The 16,371-nt window shown below is 35.6% G+C and overlaps 1 protein-coding gene across 6 annotated transcripts in view; it reads left to right on the forward strand.

Moving 5' to 3' along the window:
• The window catches only part of CLASP2 (cytoplasmic linker associated protein 2), a 179,402-nt gene that overhangs the window by 25,743 nt on the left and 137,288 nt on the right, over positions 1 to 16,371 (forward strand). For all 6 annotated transcript variants that reach the window (XM_055320895.1, XM_055320893.1, XM_055320892.1 and 3 more), the window contains exons 6-7: positions 1,041 to 1,138; positions 8,297 to 8,367. In XM_055320895.1, coding sequence (XP_055176870.1) covers positions 1,041 to 1,138; positions 8,297 to 8,367 — 169 coding nt within the window. The remainder of the gene's footprint in view (positions 1 to 1,040; positions 1,139 to 8,296; positions 8,368 to 16,371) is intronic.

Genomic DNA, 16,371 nt, shown 5'->3' on the forward strand with positions numbered 1-16,371 from the left:
TGAAGTTGAATCTTGACTATAACCTTTTTCGCATAACTTGGGCATTTGGAATAACCCTGGATAGTTTTCCTTACTATTAGGCCCTACCTCTGCCTCTGGAGTTTGAAGAGAGTTCTACTATCTCTTTATCTGCTCTTTGACAATGAGCTGTGCAAGGAAACTAGAGCTGTCTTCCAAATTCTTGTCTTGAGTCCACATTTTTTTTTAAATTGTGGTAAAATATACACAACATAAAATTTACCATTCCAGTCATATTTTTAGTGTACAATTCATTTACATTAAGTACATTCACACTGTTGTACAACCATTACCACCATCCATCTCCAGAACTTTTTCATCTTCCCAGCCTCCATACCCATTAAACAATAACTCTCCAATCTTCCCAACTCCCAGCTCCTGGCCACCACATTTTATTTTCTTTCTATATGATTGTACTACTCAAGGTACTTCATGAAAGTGGAACCATACAATTTGTCCTTTTGTATCTGGCATATTTAACATAACATAATGTCTTCAAGGTTTGTCTGTGTTATAGCACATGTTAGAATTTCCTCCCTTTTTAAGGCTGAATAATATTCCATTATATGTGTGTATACCACATTTTGTTCATACATTCATCCATCGGTGGAGATTTGGGTTTGTTTCACCTTTTGGCTCTTGTGAATAATGATGCTGTGAACACTGGTGTTGAGTTCAGACCATATTCTTGAAGGGCAGTTTTATTTCAGGAAAGTATATTAACCACAATAATGATTTGTATTCATACAGTTATTGGCAATTCTTTAAGCAGTCTTAATACAAATAGAAGATTTTTAAAAAGCCACATTGGTAACTTTTATGTATGTGTTTCTTAGATTTTTACAAAGTTTCCCTAGAGTTTTCATAGCAAGTCCTCTTCGTTTTTGTTAATGACCTGCCAGAATCTCTCAGGGGTTTTAGAGAAATTAAAACCAACTGAGAACTTCCAAGTTATAATGATGCCTTGAGGTGAAGTATTTGATTATGTCTCATCTAAGTTTAAGCTCTGAATTCTTTGGCAGGTGAGAGATGCTGCAGTATTGGCTATGGTGGAGATCTATAGACATGTGGGAGAGAGACTGAGGGTAGATCTTTATAAGAGAGGAATTCCTCCTGCTAGGTAAGTCATGCTAAATTTGTTTTTCTTTGATGCTGATTTTAAAAGTTTTAATTTCATATGTTTATTTTCAATAGGCTCAATTTTCTGAAATGTTTTAAAATTCACAGAATACAAAAAGATATATAGGTTATCACTGTTTAAAAAGTTATTTATATACTGTAATTTTTTTGGACATTGGTTATTTACTCATATATTATTTAATATTTAATTAAATACCATCCAGTAAACTGTCTTTTGATACCAGGCACTAATAATTATTTGAAAGATGCTTGAGCAAGAATTTGGTAAAAATATTAATCTATTCATTAAGTAAATATTTTTTGAGTGCTTCTTGTTGAAAGGTATCACACAAACTGGATGACAGAAAGCTGTATAAGAATTAGGCACTAGTCTTAAAACCTAGTCAAATAAGGGATCCCTGGGTGGCGCAGTGGTTTAGCGCTTGCCTTTGGCCCAGGGCGCCATCCTGGAGACCCGGGATCGAATCCCACGTCGGGCTCTCGGTGCATGGAGCCTGCTTCTCCCTCTGCCTGTGTCTCTGCCTCTCTCTCTCTCTCTCTCTCTCTCTCTCTGTGTGTGTGACTATCATAAATAAATAAAAATTAAAAAAAGTCTAGTGAAATAAAAAGAAAATTTAAAATATCTGAGTATAATAGCTTCGGTCAGATCAGTAAAAATCCTATTAATGGGCTTCTCATATATCAGAACATTTTTTTCCAAAGATACTTTTTTTTCTTTAGTACTTCTCAGAGTTACTATTTTTATTAAATATTATTCCAATTAAATTTTTTGTAATCAAATTTTAGTTCCTGTTTTAAGGGGGGCTTGAAAAGATTTTTAAAAACTTTTCATTATGGAGAATTTCAAACATCTACTGAAGTAGACAATAGTATAATGAACTTTCATGTGCCTGTTAACCAGCTTCAATAATTAACAACTCGTGGCCAGTTTTGTATGTTATAGTCTTACCAACTTATTCCTATCCTGTATTATTTTGAAGCAAATCCCTATTCATAATATTTCATCTGTAATTCAGTACATTTCTAAATGAAAAAAAGTTTTTTTTTAAAATCGCAACTATAATACTATCATCACAACTTAAATCTTTTTGCAAATCTGTAAATCCATATCCAGTCAGCATTCAAACTTCCAGTTGTTTCATAAACGTCATAAGTTTGTGTATATATTTTTAGGTTTGGTTGAATCAGGATCCAAATACACTCCAACAATTAGTTGATATGTTCTTACAAGTCTTTTTGAATCTTTATATACCTCCAGTGCTTTTTTTTCTTGTGTTTATTTGTTGAATAAGCCAGGTAGTTTATCTTGTAAAGTTTCCCATATTCTGAATATTGCTAATTCTTTTTCTGTGATATGGTTTAACATACCCTTCTGTCTTTATATCCTATAAATTGGTAGTTGGGTCTGGAGGCTTGATTAGATTTTTGGTAGTAGGGGGCAGGGTGTCAGGAGATGCAAGGCTACTTCAGAGGTACTAGTATGTTCTGTTATAACTCATTATACCTGGCTGTCTCTCTTACCGTGTAGTATTTTCCAATACCAATTATTTTTCAGTAATTGTCCATTAAATATGCATTTTATTTACTTATTCATTCATTTTCTACTTCCGGGGCTAACAATTTCATTTGAGTAAATCCTACATCATCTTATATGAATGAAAGAAATGATGTTAGCATAATGTATTTATGTGTAAGAGTGTGTATATGTACATATATATATTATATATTTTAAATGTTCTACTGAAATTATTTTTATTAAATAATTTTATAATTTTATGCAAGTATTAAATCCATACAGAAAAGTATGTAAATCATAAGTATGCAGCTGTGTAAATTTATCACAAAGTGAATACTCCCATGTGTCCACCACATAGGTAGCAAAGTTGAACATTAAAATCACCCACAAGCCTCCCTAAATCTTTCTTATTAATTCTTGAATTTTTAAATTTTATGTAAGTGGAATCATATAGTATGTGTTCTTTTGTGTCTGGTCTCTTTCAGTTAACATTATTATTATATTTTAAAGATTTATTTACTTATTTGAGAGACAGAGCAGGGGGAGGGACAGAGGGAGATGATCCTCAAGCAGTACCACCCCTCCCCCCACCCCCTTGTTGAGCATGGAGCCCACCTCACCATAGGGCTCAATCCCATGACCCTGAGATCATGACCTGAGCCGAAACTGAGAGTTAGTTGCTCAACCAGTCAAGCCACCTGGGTGCCCCTTGTTGTTGTTGTTGTTGTTTTAAGTCATTTAGGTCGTTGGATTTTGCTAGTTTTCCATTTTATGAATAAGTCCTACTTTATGAATCCATATTAATGATGGACTTGTGAGTTATTTTCAGTTTGTTGCTTTTTTTTTGAATAATGCTATTAAAAAATATTCTTGTTGGCGCACCTGGGTGGTTCAGTCTTTTGAGTGTCTGCCTTTGGCCAGGTCGTGACCCCAAGTTCCTGGGATCAAGCCCTACATCGGCTTCCTGCTCAGCAGGAGGGGGGTGGGGGTGGCTGGCTGCTTCTCCTCTTCCCTCTGCCCCTTTTCCTGACTCATTTTCTTTCTCTCTTTCAAATAAATAAATGAAACCTTAATAAATAAATAAGTAAATAAATAACATTCTTGTACCTGTCTTTTTGTGTACCTATGTATTCGTCTCCCGGAATGTATCTAAGGGTGGAATTGCTGGGCCATATGGTATGTTTACCTATAATTGATATTGACAAACAGTTTTCCAGAGTAATTGTACCCACTGATATTCTCACTGGCCCTGTTTGCAAGTTCCTATTATTCTGCATTTTCATTGACATTTAGTATTTAGTCTTTACTTACTAATTTTAAGTTTCTGGTATATGTGTTATCATTATAGTGGTAATCTACATTTTTCTGATTACTAATAAGGAAGAGAACCATTTTGTGTATTTATCAGCCATTTGGGTATGTTCTTTTAAAGTGTCTTTTCAGATCTCCTGCCTATTTTTAAAAATTGGGTGGTCTGTCATTTAAAAATTGATTAGTAGGACTTTCTAAAATACATTCTAGATACAAGTCATTGCTAGCTATGCATATGTTTCAGATATCTTCTCCCCTTGTGACTTGCCTTTTTATTTTCTTGATGATGTCTTTTAATGTACATAAGTTTTTAATTTTGATGTAGTTTTCAATCATTTCCTTTATGATTAGAAATTTCTGTGCCCAGTTTAAGAAATCTTTGTGACATTCTCTGGGTAACTGTCTTGAAGTTTTATTCACATTTTGATTTATAGTCCATGTGATATTTTCTTTGAAAATGGTGTGAGATAGGGGTTCAGACACATTTTTTTTAAAAGATTTTATTTATTTATTCATGAGAGACAGAGAGAGGCACAGACACAGGCAGAGGGAGAAGCAGGCTCCACGCAGGGAGCCTGACGTGGGCCTTGATCCTGGGTCTCCAGGATCACACCCTGGGCTGAATATGGCACTAAACTGCAGAGCCACCTGGGCTGCCCTAGACACATTTTTTTTTTTCCCTAGGAGTAGCTATTTGACCAGCATCCCTTATTGAAAACATCTTTCTTCAGTGTTTCTTTTATTATAAGTTAAGTGTCCATATATGTATTTAGGATTTTTGCACCTATGCTCAAAATAAGATTAGCCTATAATATTCCTTTCTTCGTAAGTTATGTTTTATAAATAATTTTAGTTGTTAGGGGAAACTCCTTAACTGATTTTCCCCCCATCAGAATCAGTCTCCTAGGAGCTTTATCATACATGGATAGCCTACACTTTTAATGTTCTTACTGAAATAAGCCAATGATTTATTAACCCTGTCCCTTCTTATTTATGGTTTCTCTGACCACTAAGTGGTGAGTCAGTTGGCAGATAAGGATTCTGAGACCAGAGCAGTGACGGGTAGTTGGTGAGAAGCTGAGGCTTTCTGACTCCCAGGCTACAGTTCTTTTCCTCCATGCTCTGGTTCTGTTCTTCTCCATGAGGCTTCTCTACCAGATAGTAGGGAACGAGAGGGTACATGGTGTGATAGCTTTGCTTATTCAAGCATACAAGTGTTTTCCATCCTTTTAGCATGTGACCTCATTATTTTGTAGGTAGTATTTTGAGTCTAAAACTTTTATAAGGTAAAATATGAATGAATTTTGGTTTACCCATTTCTTTAGATGATTGTTGCACTGTTTCCCTTTTTCCCTAACATTTATTCTCATAGCTTTATATGGGATATTGCATTTATTTGAAAACTATAATCTTTTATCATATAGTGGTTATGTTCTCACTTTAATTTTCTGAAGGGTATTTCTGCCTATTAAATGCTGCTCCCTTGGTGATTTCCAAATTTCCTGTTGGGTATAGCCCTTTAGGGTAGAATTTCTGATTTTGTCCACCCTTATTTATATCAAGAACATTCTTTATTAAAATAGCTGAACTTAAGTATTATTTATAAAGCCATTGAGTCAAATAGTTTTAAAGTAATAATTAAGCATTTTTTCCCCTGGGGTACCTGGGTAGCTCAGTTAAGGACCTGTATGTTTTATTTGCCCACTTCACTCAGTTCCTTACCAGTTCTCTTCTCTCAGAGCTTTCTTTCCTCAGTTTCTTACTCTCATTTTGCTACTCTAATTCTTAATTTCATGCTTCTTAACATCTTGTTCTGCCATTTTCCCCAGAGAGCTCTCCTGGATCCTCTCCTTTCTGTTTCTGGCCTGTGTGATCTTCATTCTGAGGTCCCACCTTCCAGTTCCAGTGTTCCTTCTCCCATTTCATCTTGTCCAGTCTTGTCCTGGGCAACTTGTCTGGTGTCTGCTCAACTCTCTGGAAGATACTACTCTGTAGGATGAAGCAACCTGTGTCTTTATTTATTTATTCATTCATTCATTCGTTCATTTATCTATTTATTTATTTAACCTGTGTCTTTAAACTGAAGTGTGTACTTTCAGATGTGTGAATATTTTTATTTGTTGAATTCAGTGGGGGTAGAAGGGGGAGGCTAAGGTTTAGAAATCACATTATGATGAGTTCCTAGGAGGAAAAAATGTATTTTTAAGACAAAAAAGTATCTGCATCTTCAGTTTACAAGCAAGAAATGACAGGATATGGATCAAGGGCTAATAACTAAGGCTGTAGAAATGATGCTGTGAAAGAAACAAGGGTAAGACAGAGAATATCTGGCAATTAAAAACAAAATGACAGGGATCCCTGGGTGGCTCGGCGTTTGCGCCTGCCTTTGGCCCAGGGCGCGATCCTGGAGTCCTGGGATCGAGTCCCACGTTGGGCTCCTGGCATGGAACCTGCTTCTCCCTCTGCCTGTGTCTCTGCCTCTCTCGCTCTCTATGTCTATCATAAATAAATAAAAATAAGTCTTTAAAAAAAAATGACAGTGGCCCTCTTCCCTTCTCCACATCTCTAAGTCATAACTTTAAGAATAAATCATAGCATAGGGGTGCCTGGGTGGCTCAGTTAGTTAATTTTTGCTCAGGTCCTGAGATTGAGCCCAATGTCAGGCTCTGCACTGAGTGTGGAACCTGCTTGAGATTCTCTCTCCCATTCCCTCTGCCCCTCCTTCCCCTCCTGTGCTCAGTGCTCTCTCTCTCTCAAATCCATCAGTCAATCAGTCAATAATAGCGTGATATATAGGAAAGTAAAGGCAAAGCAAACTAAAAAATACTGCTGTCAGCATGATACCATTTTGATCTAAAGAAAATTTATATATAAATACAAAGCATCAGAAAGCATACAGTTTAAAAAATTGGATGGTGGGATTGGGGTTTAGGTTTTTTCTTCTTCCTAATTATATTTCCTAGTTTTCTTTTATAATGAGTATACATTATTTTTGTGATAAACACATTTTTTTTGGTTTTAATGTATTCTGAATTTCTTTAATTGCTTAGGATCTTTTTCTAACAGTTAAGTTTTTTTTAAATTCATTTTTTATTGGTGTTCAATCTGCCAACATACAGAATAACCCAGTGCTCATCCCATCAAGTGCCCCTCTCAGTGCCATTACCCAGTCACCCCCACCCCCCGCCCACCTCCCTTTCTACCACCCCTTGTTCGTTTCCCAGAGTTAGGAGTCTCTCATGGTCTGTCTCCCTTTCTGATATTTCCCACTCATTTTTTTCTCCTTTCCCCTTTATTCCCTTTCACTATTTTTTATATTCCCCAAATGAATGAGACCATATAATCTTTGTCTTTCTCCAATTGACTTATTTCACTCAGCGTAATACCCTCCAGTTCCATCCACGTCAAAGCAAATGGTGGGTATTTGTTGTTTCTAATGGCTGAGTAATATTCCATTATATACATATACCACATCTTCTTTATCCATTCATCTTTCTATGGACACCGAGGCTCCTTCCACAGTTTGGCTATTGTGGACATTGCTGCTAGAAACATCGGGGTGCAGGTATCCTGGCGAAGAAACACATTTTTAACCTAAAAAAAAAAAAAGCGATAGCAGAAATATAGAAAGTAATTCTGAATATAATCAGAAGCAGTAATTGAAAGTCAATTAGTAGAGAAAATATCAAATTATCAGTTATATCCTTCTCATTTAGTTTCTAGCATTTTATATTTCATTGTTTTTATGTTTTCCTTATGTTGCATGATTTTATGTACTTTTTAAAGATGTCTTGGTGACTCAGTAGATTTATTATAAGATTGTAGCTAAAGTATTTTTGATGGGTTTGGAGAAATAATTTTATGAAATTATGAAACAATTTCATAATTTTATGAAACTGCACGTAGATAACTGCCTGTGTTTGGCTGCTTCTCTATTTAAGAGGGATGGGTTTTGTGTTTTCTCTTAGTAAGTGAGGTAATTAAAAAGAGAATTGTATAAAACTAACTGAATCCCTGAACTTATTTTTCTCAGGGAAGTGATTAAGGAAATTGTTTCTATTTAAACTGTATATAAAGGGCGCTTGAGTGGCTCAGATGGTTGGGCATCTGCCTTCGGCTCAGGTCATAATCCCGAGGGTCCTGGGATCAAGCCCCATGTCAGGCTCCCTACTCACAAGGGAGTCTGCTTCTCCCTGTCCGCCCCCCGCATCCCTAACTTGTGCGTGCGCTCTCTCTCTCTGTCAAATAAATAAGATCTTAAAAAAAATTTAACAAAAACTGTATAAAAACAAATGTGTTCTTTATTTCCAGATTAGAGATGATTTTTGCCAAATTTGATGAAGTGCAAAATTCAGGCGGCATGATTTTGAGTGTCTACAAAGGTAAGAATAATTATGTTATTTCAGTTCTCAAACATTTCTAAGATTGTTTAGCAAAGTTTTAGGTACTAAAACATGTTTTCAAGTCAACTGTTATGTCACTGATTCAGCAGATTTGATTTTGTGGCTTGAACCTTAGTTAGGTTATAATAATAGAGTCTTTACATCCTGCTAATTATTACCTATTCTCTGACTCTTTTATAGTAACTGAAAATTTAATTTTGGATCAATTGTGTAAAATGATACGGTTCTTTTCCTAATTTTTGTAGCTTCTGGGTTGAAGATATGTTGACTCTCTTGCTTTCCATGTTCCATGCATAAAATGTTTTAATTCCAAAAGTAATTGTCTTAGTTTTTTTTAGTAAAAGTTTTGGGATTGATGGGCTTTATGACACCTATGTGTAGACTCTCAGTGATGATATTGGTGAAGAGACTTACATGTAGAAACTTCATCAGCATGATCTGATCATCTTTGGTTTCTCAACTGATATGAGACCAATTTAGAATACAAGGTTGTTTCGGGTTAGTATCTGGCACTTACTCAATTTGGTGGTTGCTCTTCTTTTTGTAAGGTTGCTAGATTATGTTTGGTTTAAGTGGGTGGCATTTACCACGACTTTTCATTTTTAGCCATATATGTGAAGAATATATTCTTTTTCCAAAAATAGTACAGGTGTTTTTTCCACCTAGGAAAGTAGGCTCCTATTAAAGAGAGTGGGAGGGAAGGCACCTGGGTTGTTCAGTCTGCTAAGCATCAGGCTCTTGATTTTGGCTCAGGTCATGATCTCAAAGCCCTAAACTCAATGAGAATCTTCTTCCCCTTCTCTCTCCCTCTGTTCCCCCCCACGCATGCTCAAGCTCTCTCTCAAATAAATAAATCTTTAAAAATAAATAGAGTGTGGTTACCTTAGTAATACACCTGATATTGGGGGGAAAATTGGTGTGTGAGTTGTGTAGTCAAATAATGGAAGAACTAGTTAATATAATTTAGTTCTTTTTTATTAAACCAAGACTGAGCCTTATTGTGTTGCAGGAAGGCAGATGGAATGACAGTTCAGTGTTAAAAAGCTTGTGTCTACCCTAATCTAAACTTAGTTCCAGAAGCGTAAACTGACTTCAGTGCAACAGTCCTCACCCTGACTGCCAGCTGTTTCTCACTCTTCTCTGAATAGAAGGTGTTCTGAGTACCTTATCCTAATTTTTCCAGCAGTTACCTCTATTTCCATAGAAACCAGAAACAGCAGGAAGATTAAATTTAATCTAAATTTCCTGGATTGAGATTACTGTGTTTTCATTCCATTTATAGTGCATTCTCATTTGTGTATTTGATTATGTGGCTACAACTCTAAGAAAAAAGTTAAAATGCATATTATAAATTTAAGGTATTTATTACTTGGACATGGTTTATTTTGAAAGTGCTGTCTTTTTGTGAGGTTATTTCTGTTACCTTCAAAATAGAAGGTTTTACATTCCCTGTTCTCTTAGCTCCCATTTCTTTTTCTCGTTTCTCCATAAACAGGAGGTTTGGGGTCAGTATCTGGCATTTATTTCTCTTGGAAGGAGTCTTCAGAGACTTTATGTATTGGAGATTATGATCTGAATATTCTAACTGTGGTCAAATGTGAATGTTAAAGTTTAATAGTCATACAGTGGGATATAGAAATAGATCAGGGTGTTTTTGATGACAATACTATGCTGTCACTGAAAAATACTTTAATGGATTCATTAATAAGGGAAGAGAATAGAAAAGGGAAGCCTATTTATCATAATGGCAAGTCCCAGGGCCTAGGTTTCTCCTCTCCCTTGTCTGTATTCTTTCTCTGTAATGTAATCTGGCCCAAAGGCTTTAAATCATGACTACTTGCTGTTGACTCCTAAATGTGTGATTCTGGCCCTTATTTACCTCTCTTATGCTCTAGATTTAGTAGCTTATAGCTTGATTACATTTCCTTTGGGGTGCTTAATAGGCATCTCAGGCTTAACTGTTGTCTCTTCCTTTTCCTCAAATCTGTTTTTCTCCCAGTTTACCATTTCAGCCAGTGCTGCCATCCTCAGCTCAGGGTACAAACCTGAATTGATCTCCCCCTTGGTTTACCTTTGAAATCCTAATATATCCAAAACTTGTTCATTTTTTTTCCTGTGTCCACTGCTCACACACCACCCTAAGTCTTTAGCTTTTACCTGATTATTGCAATAGATTTCTATTCCATGTTTGCCTTCTAGAATCTATTTTCTACCCAGAAGTAAGAGTGATTTAAAATGTAAATTAGATCATGTTACAACAGTGAAGAAGACAAAATTTCTGCCTCAGGGAGCTTACATTCTAGGGAGGGAGATAGATTGTAAACAAGTAAGCAAATGAATATCCAGAATGATTACAGTTGGTAATGGAAAAAATACAACTACCCTTTGTTTAATGAATTTAATGAAACTAATTTAAATTATTTCTAAAATCCTTGCAGCTAAGTGAAAACAATTAAGTGAAAAAATTATTTACACTAACATTATGGTATGTGTCATCCTAACCCCAGACAATGAATAATTTTTGAATAATTTTTATAGGAGAGAAATCTATCAATTGAACACTGAAAACGAATTTTTGTAAGTAACAATTTGAAGGTAAAAAGTTTGTACCCGAAGTAATACTCTTTTTTAAATTTCTCCACGATTTTTCCCTACAAAATTTTCGCCCTTATTGGCTTATTGTAATTGTGCCCTCAACCTAAAACTTTAAAGTTATAGAACAGAAAAACATTACTGGGCAAAATAAAAGCTCAAGATGAAAACTTGTGAAAATAGTTCATGCATATAACAGACTGAGAGCCTTTGAAGGTAGCACCTCTTCTCTGTCACTTGGTGTACATGTGCAAAGCAAATTGTTAAGAGTTTACCCAAACATGGCATTCAGTTCAGATTTATTTCATATGATATTCTAGAAACTGTTTGGTAAATAAAAATTTTTAGCGTCTATGCCTAAAGCATCACACTTCTTACGATATATTGATTTAGAGTGGTTGGGGATGAAAAGATCATTTTAGTAAACAGACAAAAACAAAAAAACCCAGGGGATTTGTTATTAAGGTATAACTTTGTAAGAGATATTTTTTTCTCTTTAGTGTACCTCTTATCCCCTTATGCATGTCCCGATACACAATTTTACATCTCATGCTTTTTGTCTCTGATTTCTTTCATAACTGCCATATCTATATTCTTTTAAGTTTTGGTTGAACTCTTTGACTTGATTTTCTAGAGAACTAGTTCAGCATACTCAAGACACAAAGTAAATTACATAATTAGAGATTTGAGCATATCATTTAGTTTAGGAAAGGGAGAAATGCACATTTTTTAATCTTGAGGGTTTTCTAAGCCTGACTTTAATTCTCATATTAAATTATTATATATTTAATAATATTAAGTTATTAATAAGTAAAGTAATCTAGAGCAGAATCCCTGAGTACAGTGGAATTAGCTCTGCTGTTAGAAGATAACTGAGTTTAAAGTTAATCAGATCAAGGCTGGAAGGAGGCAGTACCAGCCCTGGAGGAAGGAAAAGACTGAGAGTTGCAGGCCCCCTGTGATTATGTCTGGGCCTGTTGTCATGGAGCTTTCTAGACCATCTCCTACACTAGCTGAGATGTAAACACCAACAGTGTTGGTGGCTGTGACTGTCTTTTTCTCTTTCACTGTGAAAAAACTATGCAAAATTCTCATTTGTCTCCTGTGCATAGGACCTAATGAAGTCTTGAAGTGAAATCATTGTAAAATGCTTCCCCACTTCTATATTTGAAACAGTTGCTAGAAAAAAATTGCTCTAGAAGGCTGCAATAAAACAAAGCATAGAAATTAGGCTTTGAAATTACCCTGATACTTGGATTATAAGAGACTAAATAAGGTAACTTGCAGTCTAGTTCTTTATATGCTTGTAGCATACACTTTAGTGAAAAGCAAAGCAGCCCTTTTCTTACATTGATTTTAAAACGTGTTTGTTTGTGACTATTAGCCCCAGGGCCTTCCCGAAGCTTGATAATGTGCTGATGGTTGTGCAGCTTGGATGGAGGGTGCTCCGTGTCCTGCAGCTGCGCACTGGCTAGGTTCTGTCTCCACCAGAAGCAAGCTTTGTTCCGTGTGGCTCTGCTGTCCGCACACAGAGCAGCCTTTGATGGGCTGCCTTTGACGTGATTTGTTTACGGCAGCCAGAAATGCTTCCTGCATAATGAGAGCAGTTAATCATGGAAACTGGGCTATTCCTGTTTGTGCACTTCTAGCAATCTTCTGTTGTAAATATTAAAAGGTAATAACAAAAGCATGAAAACCTTTTTTAAAAGGCACAAATCAGTTAATCCATCAGATCATGTGATCGCTACTGATTACATGGATATCTTTAGGGAAGCAGAAAATGATTGCTGAACACATGCCTTGTGTTTTGATGATTGCATTAAAAGTCCCCTAGTGGGATGGCATTTATTGGCTCCTCGAGCTTTTCTTACATTAAATTTCAGGCAGCCAGTATAAGGAGAAGCACCATAACCTGTGTATAACCACATATGTGTAGTTAAAGAATAATCTTGATCAGGCTCTGCTAGGTTCTGCTAAATAGACAAGGATTTTCAGCAAGACCCCAGACTTTTATTTTGAAGTGGAGTAGCAGCTGTTGGCTATTGCGGTGCAGAGCTGCAGCGCGGCCTGGGTCACACAGTGCTCTGGGTGTCTGCAGGCTGCAGGCCGAGCCCAGTGGCGCAGGCACTGAGCAGCATTTATTTGCTGTGCTGTTTGACCTCTCGGTTTGAGAAAGCTCCCTGGACCATCTGAATGGCTATGGGAGATGGTGAGTAAGATCTATTTTTCTTCTTGTGCTTGTGTTGTTATATACTTCCTTTTAAAGTGACGATCATTTGCTGTGTGAGAAATATATTACTTCCTAAAGACTGTGTGTGTGTGTGTGTGTGTATGTGTACAGTTGTGTGTGGATATATGCACATGTGTGCTTGCTTGCCATTTAGTATCCTTTTCTGCTTGATATGTCTGTATAGGATCTGGCAAATATGACAGTTTACCTTGCAACCCAAGCAAGCCCTCAGTCTGTGGTAGTCTATAGGAAGGGTTATTGGAAGAAACATGGAATATATGCAAAAGCTTTGAAGAGAGAATATGGAATATGGCTCTTAGACGAATGACAGCTTTTGGCAGGAAGGTTTGGTTGGCTAGCTTATCATCTTTCCTGTTGTATATGACAACAAGTAGAATCTTGTATTAATAAAGTATTTAAGGAAGCAAAATGGCTTGCCATAGACACTATTTTAATTAACATGCTTGTGATTTGTCAGTGTCCCTAGTAAATAGTTCTCTAGAAAATATTCTTTTACAAATCCTATATAGGGTATAATTTGATTAAAAATAGATTTTTCCAGTGTTTTATTATAATAATAATTTTTAAAATATTTCTACAGTGCTTTATACTGTTTCAGAGTACTTTAGTATACTTAGTCTACATTAACTCCTCAGGTACAAATAATTCTATAAGTATACGGAATATTTTGGCATTTCCATTGCACAGATTGTGAAACTGAGGCTTGCTACTATGATAAGTCCTAGATCTAGACACAGAGCAAACGAGAACCAAATCTAGAACCTTAAGTTGCATTCGGTATTGTCCTTCATAACCCCTAACTACCTGAGCATGGTTTTTTTTTGGTTATTAGAGCTTCTTAAAATATGCTTAGAAGTAAACTTTATAACATCATCAATGCCAGAGATATGTATGAAGGGAAATTTGAAGTTCCTCAAAAATATTCTGTGTATTTTCACTAGGTTCTTAAGGAAGACTGGTATGTATTTGGAAGTTTTAACTCTCACAGTTTTATCCTTCCTTATGACAATATGACTTCTCTCTCAGGAGTTTGTCTCCTTGGAACTATGAGGAATGGGATGCAAATGTACCAAAATGATGATGTTAGTAAATAGTCATTTAAACTGTTAGGTATATTTTGATTTGATATTGTAATGGTTTATTCCAAGAATTTACGTAACTCTTTTAGATGTCCTTATGAAAATAATTTTAACTACTAATTTTTAAGGCAAAGTCCATCAAAATTAGCAAATTAAGTTCTCGTATACCTATGGGCATTGCCAAGTTTATATATTTATTTCTGTTTTAAACCTTAATTTACAGGTAACTCTAAATGTTAAATTTGATTTGGGCCATATCTAGATTTTGTTTCTTTCTTAAACATAAATCACATTAAACATTAAGTCAATGGTTATCAGTGTATTTTTGCTTAATTTTTCATATTTCAAGCAATACATAAATACATTCAGACTATTTAGGAATGTACTTATTTAAAAAAATCAAAGCAACAGTTTTATAAAGTTCAGAAGGTAAACCTTTCTCATTCTATTCTTCAAAATGGGAATACTTTTATTGCATTTTATTGATAAGTATAGCAATACACCTTTATTTAAAAATGGTAGTACTTTCATTGCATTTTATTGATCAGTATAGCAATACACCTTTATTTAAAAATAGGAAATCAGGATGCTTGGGTGGCTCAGCAGTTGAGCATCTGCCTTCAGCTCAGGGCATGATCCTGGGATCCTGGAATCGAGTCCTGCATCAAGCTCCCCACAGGGAGCCTGCTTCTTCGTCTGTCTATGTTTCTGCCTCTCTCTCTGTGTCTTTATGATTAAATAAATAAAATCTTTTAAAATATAAATAAATAATAAAAACAGGAAATCTAGGGGGGTGCTTGGTTAGCTCAGTTGGTAAAGCTTGAGACTCTTGATCTTGGGGTTGTAAGTTTGAGCCCCATGTTGGGCATAGAGTTTATTCTAAAAAAAATAATTAAAAAGAAATTTATGAGAGAATGAGTTTGAGAGAGAGTGCACAAGCAGGGGGGACGAGTAGAAGGAGAAGCAGACTCCCTGCTGAGCAGGGAGCCTAATGTGGGACTCAGTCCCAGGACCCTGGGATCATGACTTAAAACAAAGGCAGATGCGGGGATCCCTGGGTGGCGCAGCAGTTTGGCGCCTGCCTTTGGCCCAGGGCCCGGTCCTGGAGACCTGGGATCGAATCCCACGTCGGGCTCCCGGCATGGAGCCTGCTTCTCCCTCTGCCTGTGTCTCTGCCTCTCTCTCTCTCTGAGTGACTATCATAAATAAATAAAAATTAAAAAAAAACAAAAACAAAACAAAAAAAACAAAGGCAGATGCTTAACTGACTGAGCCACCCAGGTGCCCTAAAAAAATGAATTCAATTTAATTTAAAAATAGAAATAGGAAGTCTGAACAGTAAAGATAGTAAACATAGTAACATGTTACCTTGGGATTTGTAGTTTTTATCAGTTTTATATATACTCTTGTATATTAGTCTTTCTCACATATAATACACATATACTATGCTAATATCATGTGAACATGTGTAACAAATGGATGATGTTATTCCTAACCTGTGTTATTTCTTATTCTTTCATTTTGACTAACAGAAATATCTTCTTTTCAAAATTCAAACAATGCAGATAAAGTAAAATTCCCCTCAGAATCACCTCAAAGCCCAGGTATAAACAGAGGTGAACACTTTTATTATTGTGGTATCTGTTCTTGCATACCTTTTACTGTGCCTTACATGCATATTAAGTATCAAAATAAATGGTTTTGGTTTTTGTTTGCATAAATGATATTGTTCTGAAAGTATTTTTGCCATTTGCTATGTCTACTCAGTATGGCACAGAGTTTTTTTTTTTTACTGTTCCTCATGTGTAACTGTCTTTGAATTGTTACATAATATTCCATAGTATGAATGTATCATAACCATTTCTTTTATAGAATTTGAGGTTATTTAATCACATAAAATTTTTTAAATGATTCTGAAACACTTTTCTACAAATAATACGTGTGTATACACATATGTTTCTTAAAATACTTTAGAGTAGAATTTCTGGATCTAAGTTTTTTTCATTTCAAATTGTGTTCATTGTAGCTAATTTCCTCAAAAAGAGACTTTACCCCTTATAT

Source organism: Nyctereutes procyonoides, unplaced genomic scaffold (genome assembly GCF_905146905.1).
Source record: "Nyctereutes procyonoides isolate TBG_1078 unplaced genomic scaffold, NYPRO_anot_genome, whole genome shotgun sequence".
In the NCBI taxonomy this organism is placed as follows: Eukaryota; Metazoa; Chordata; class Mammalia; order Carnivora; family Canidae; genus Nyctereutes; species Nyctereutes procyonoides.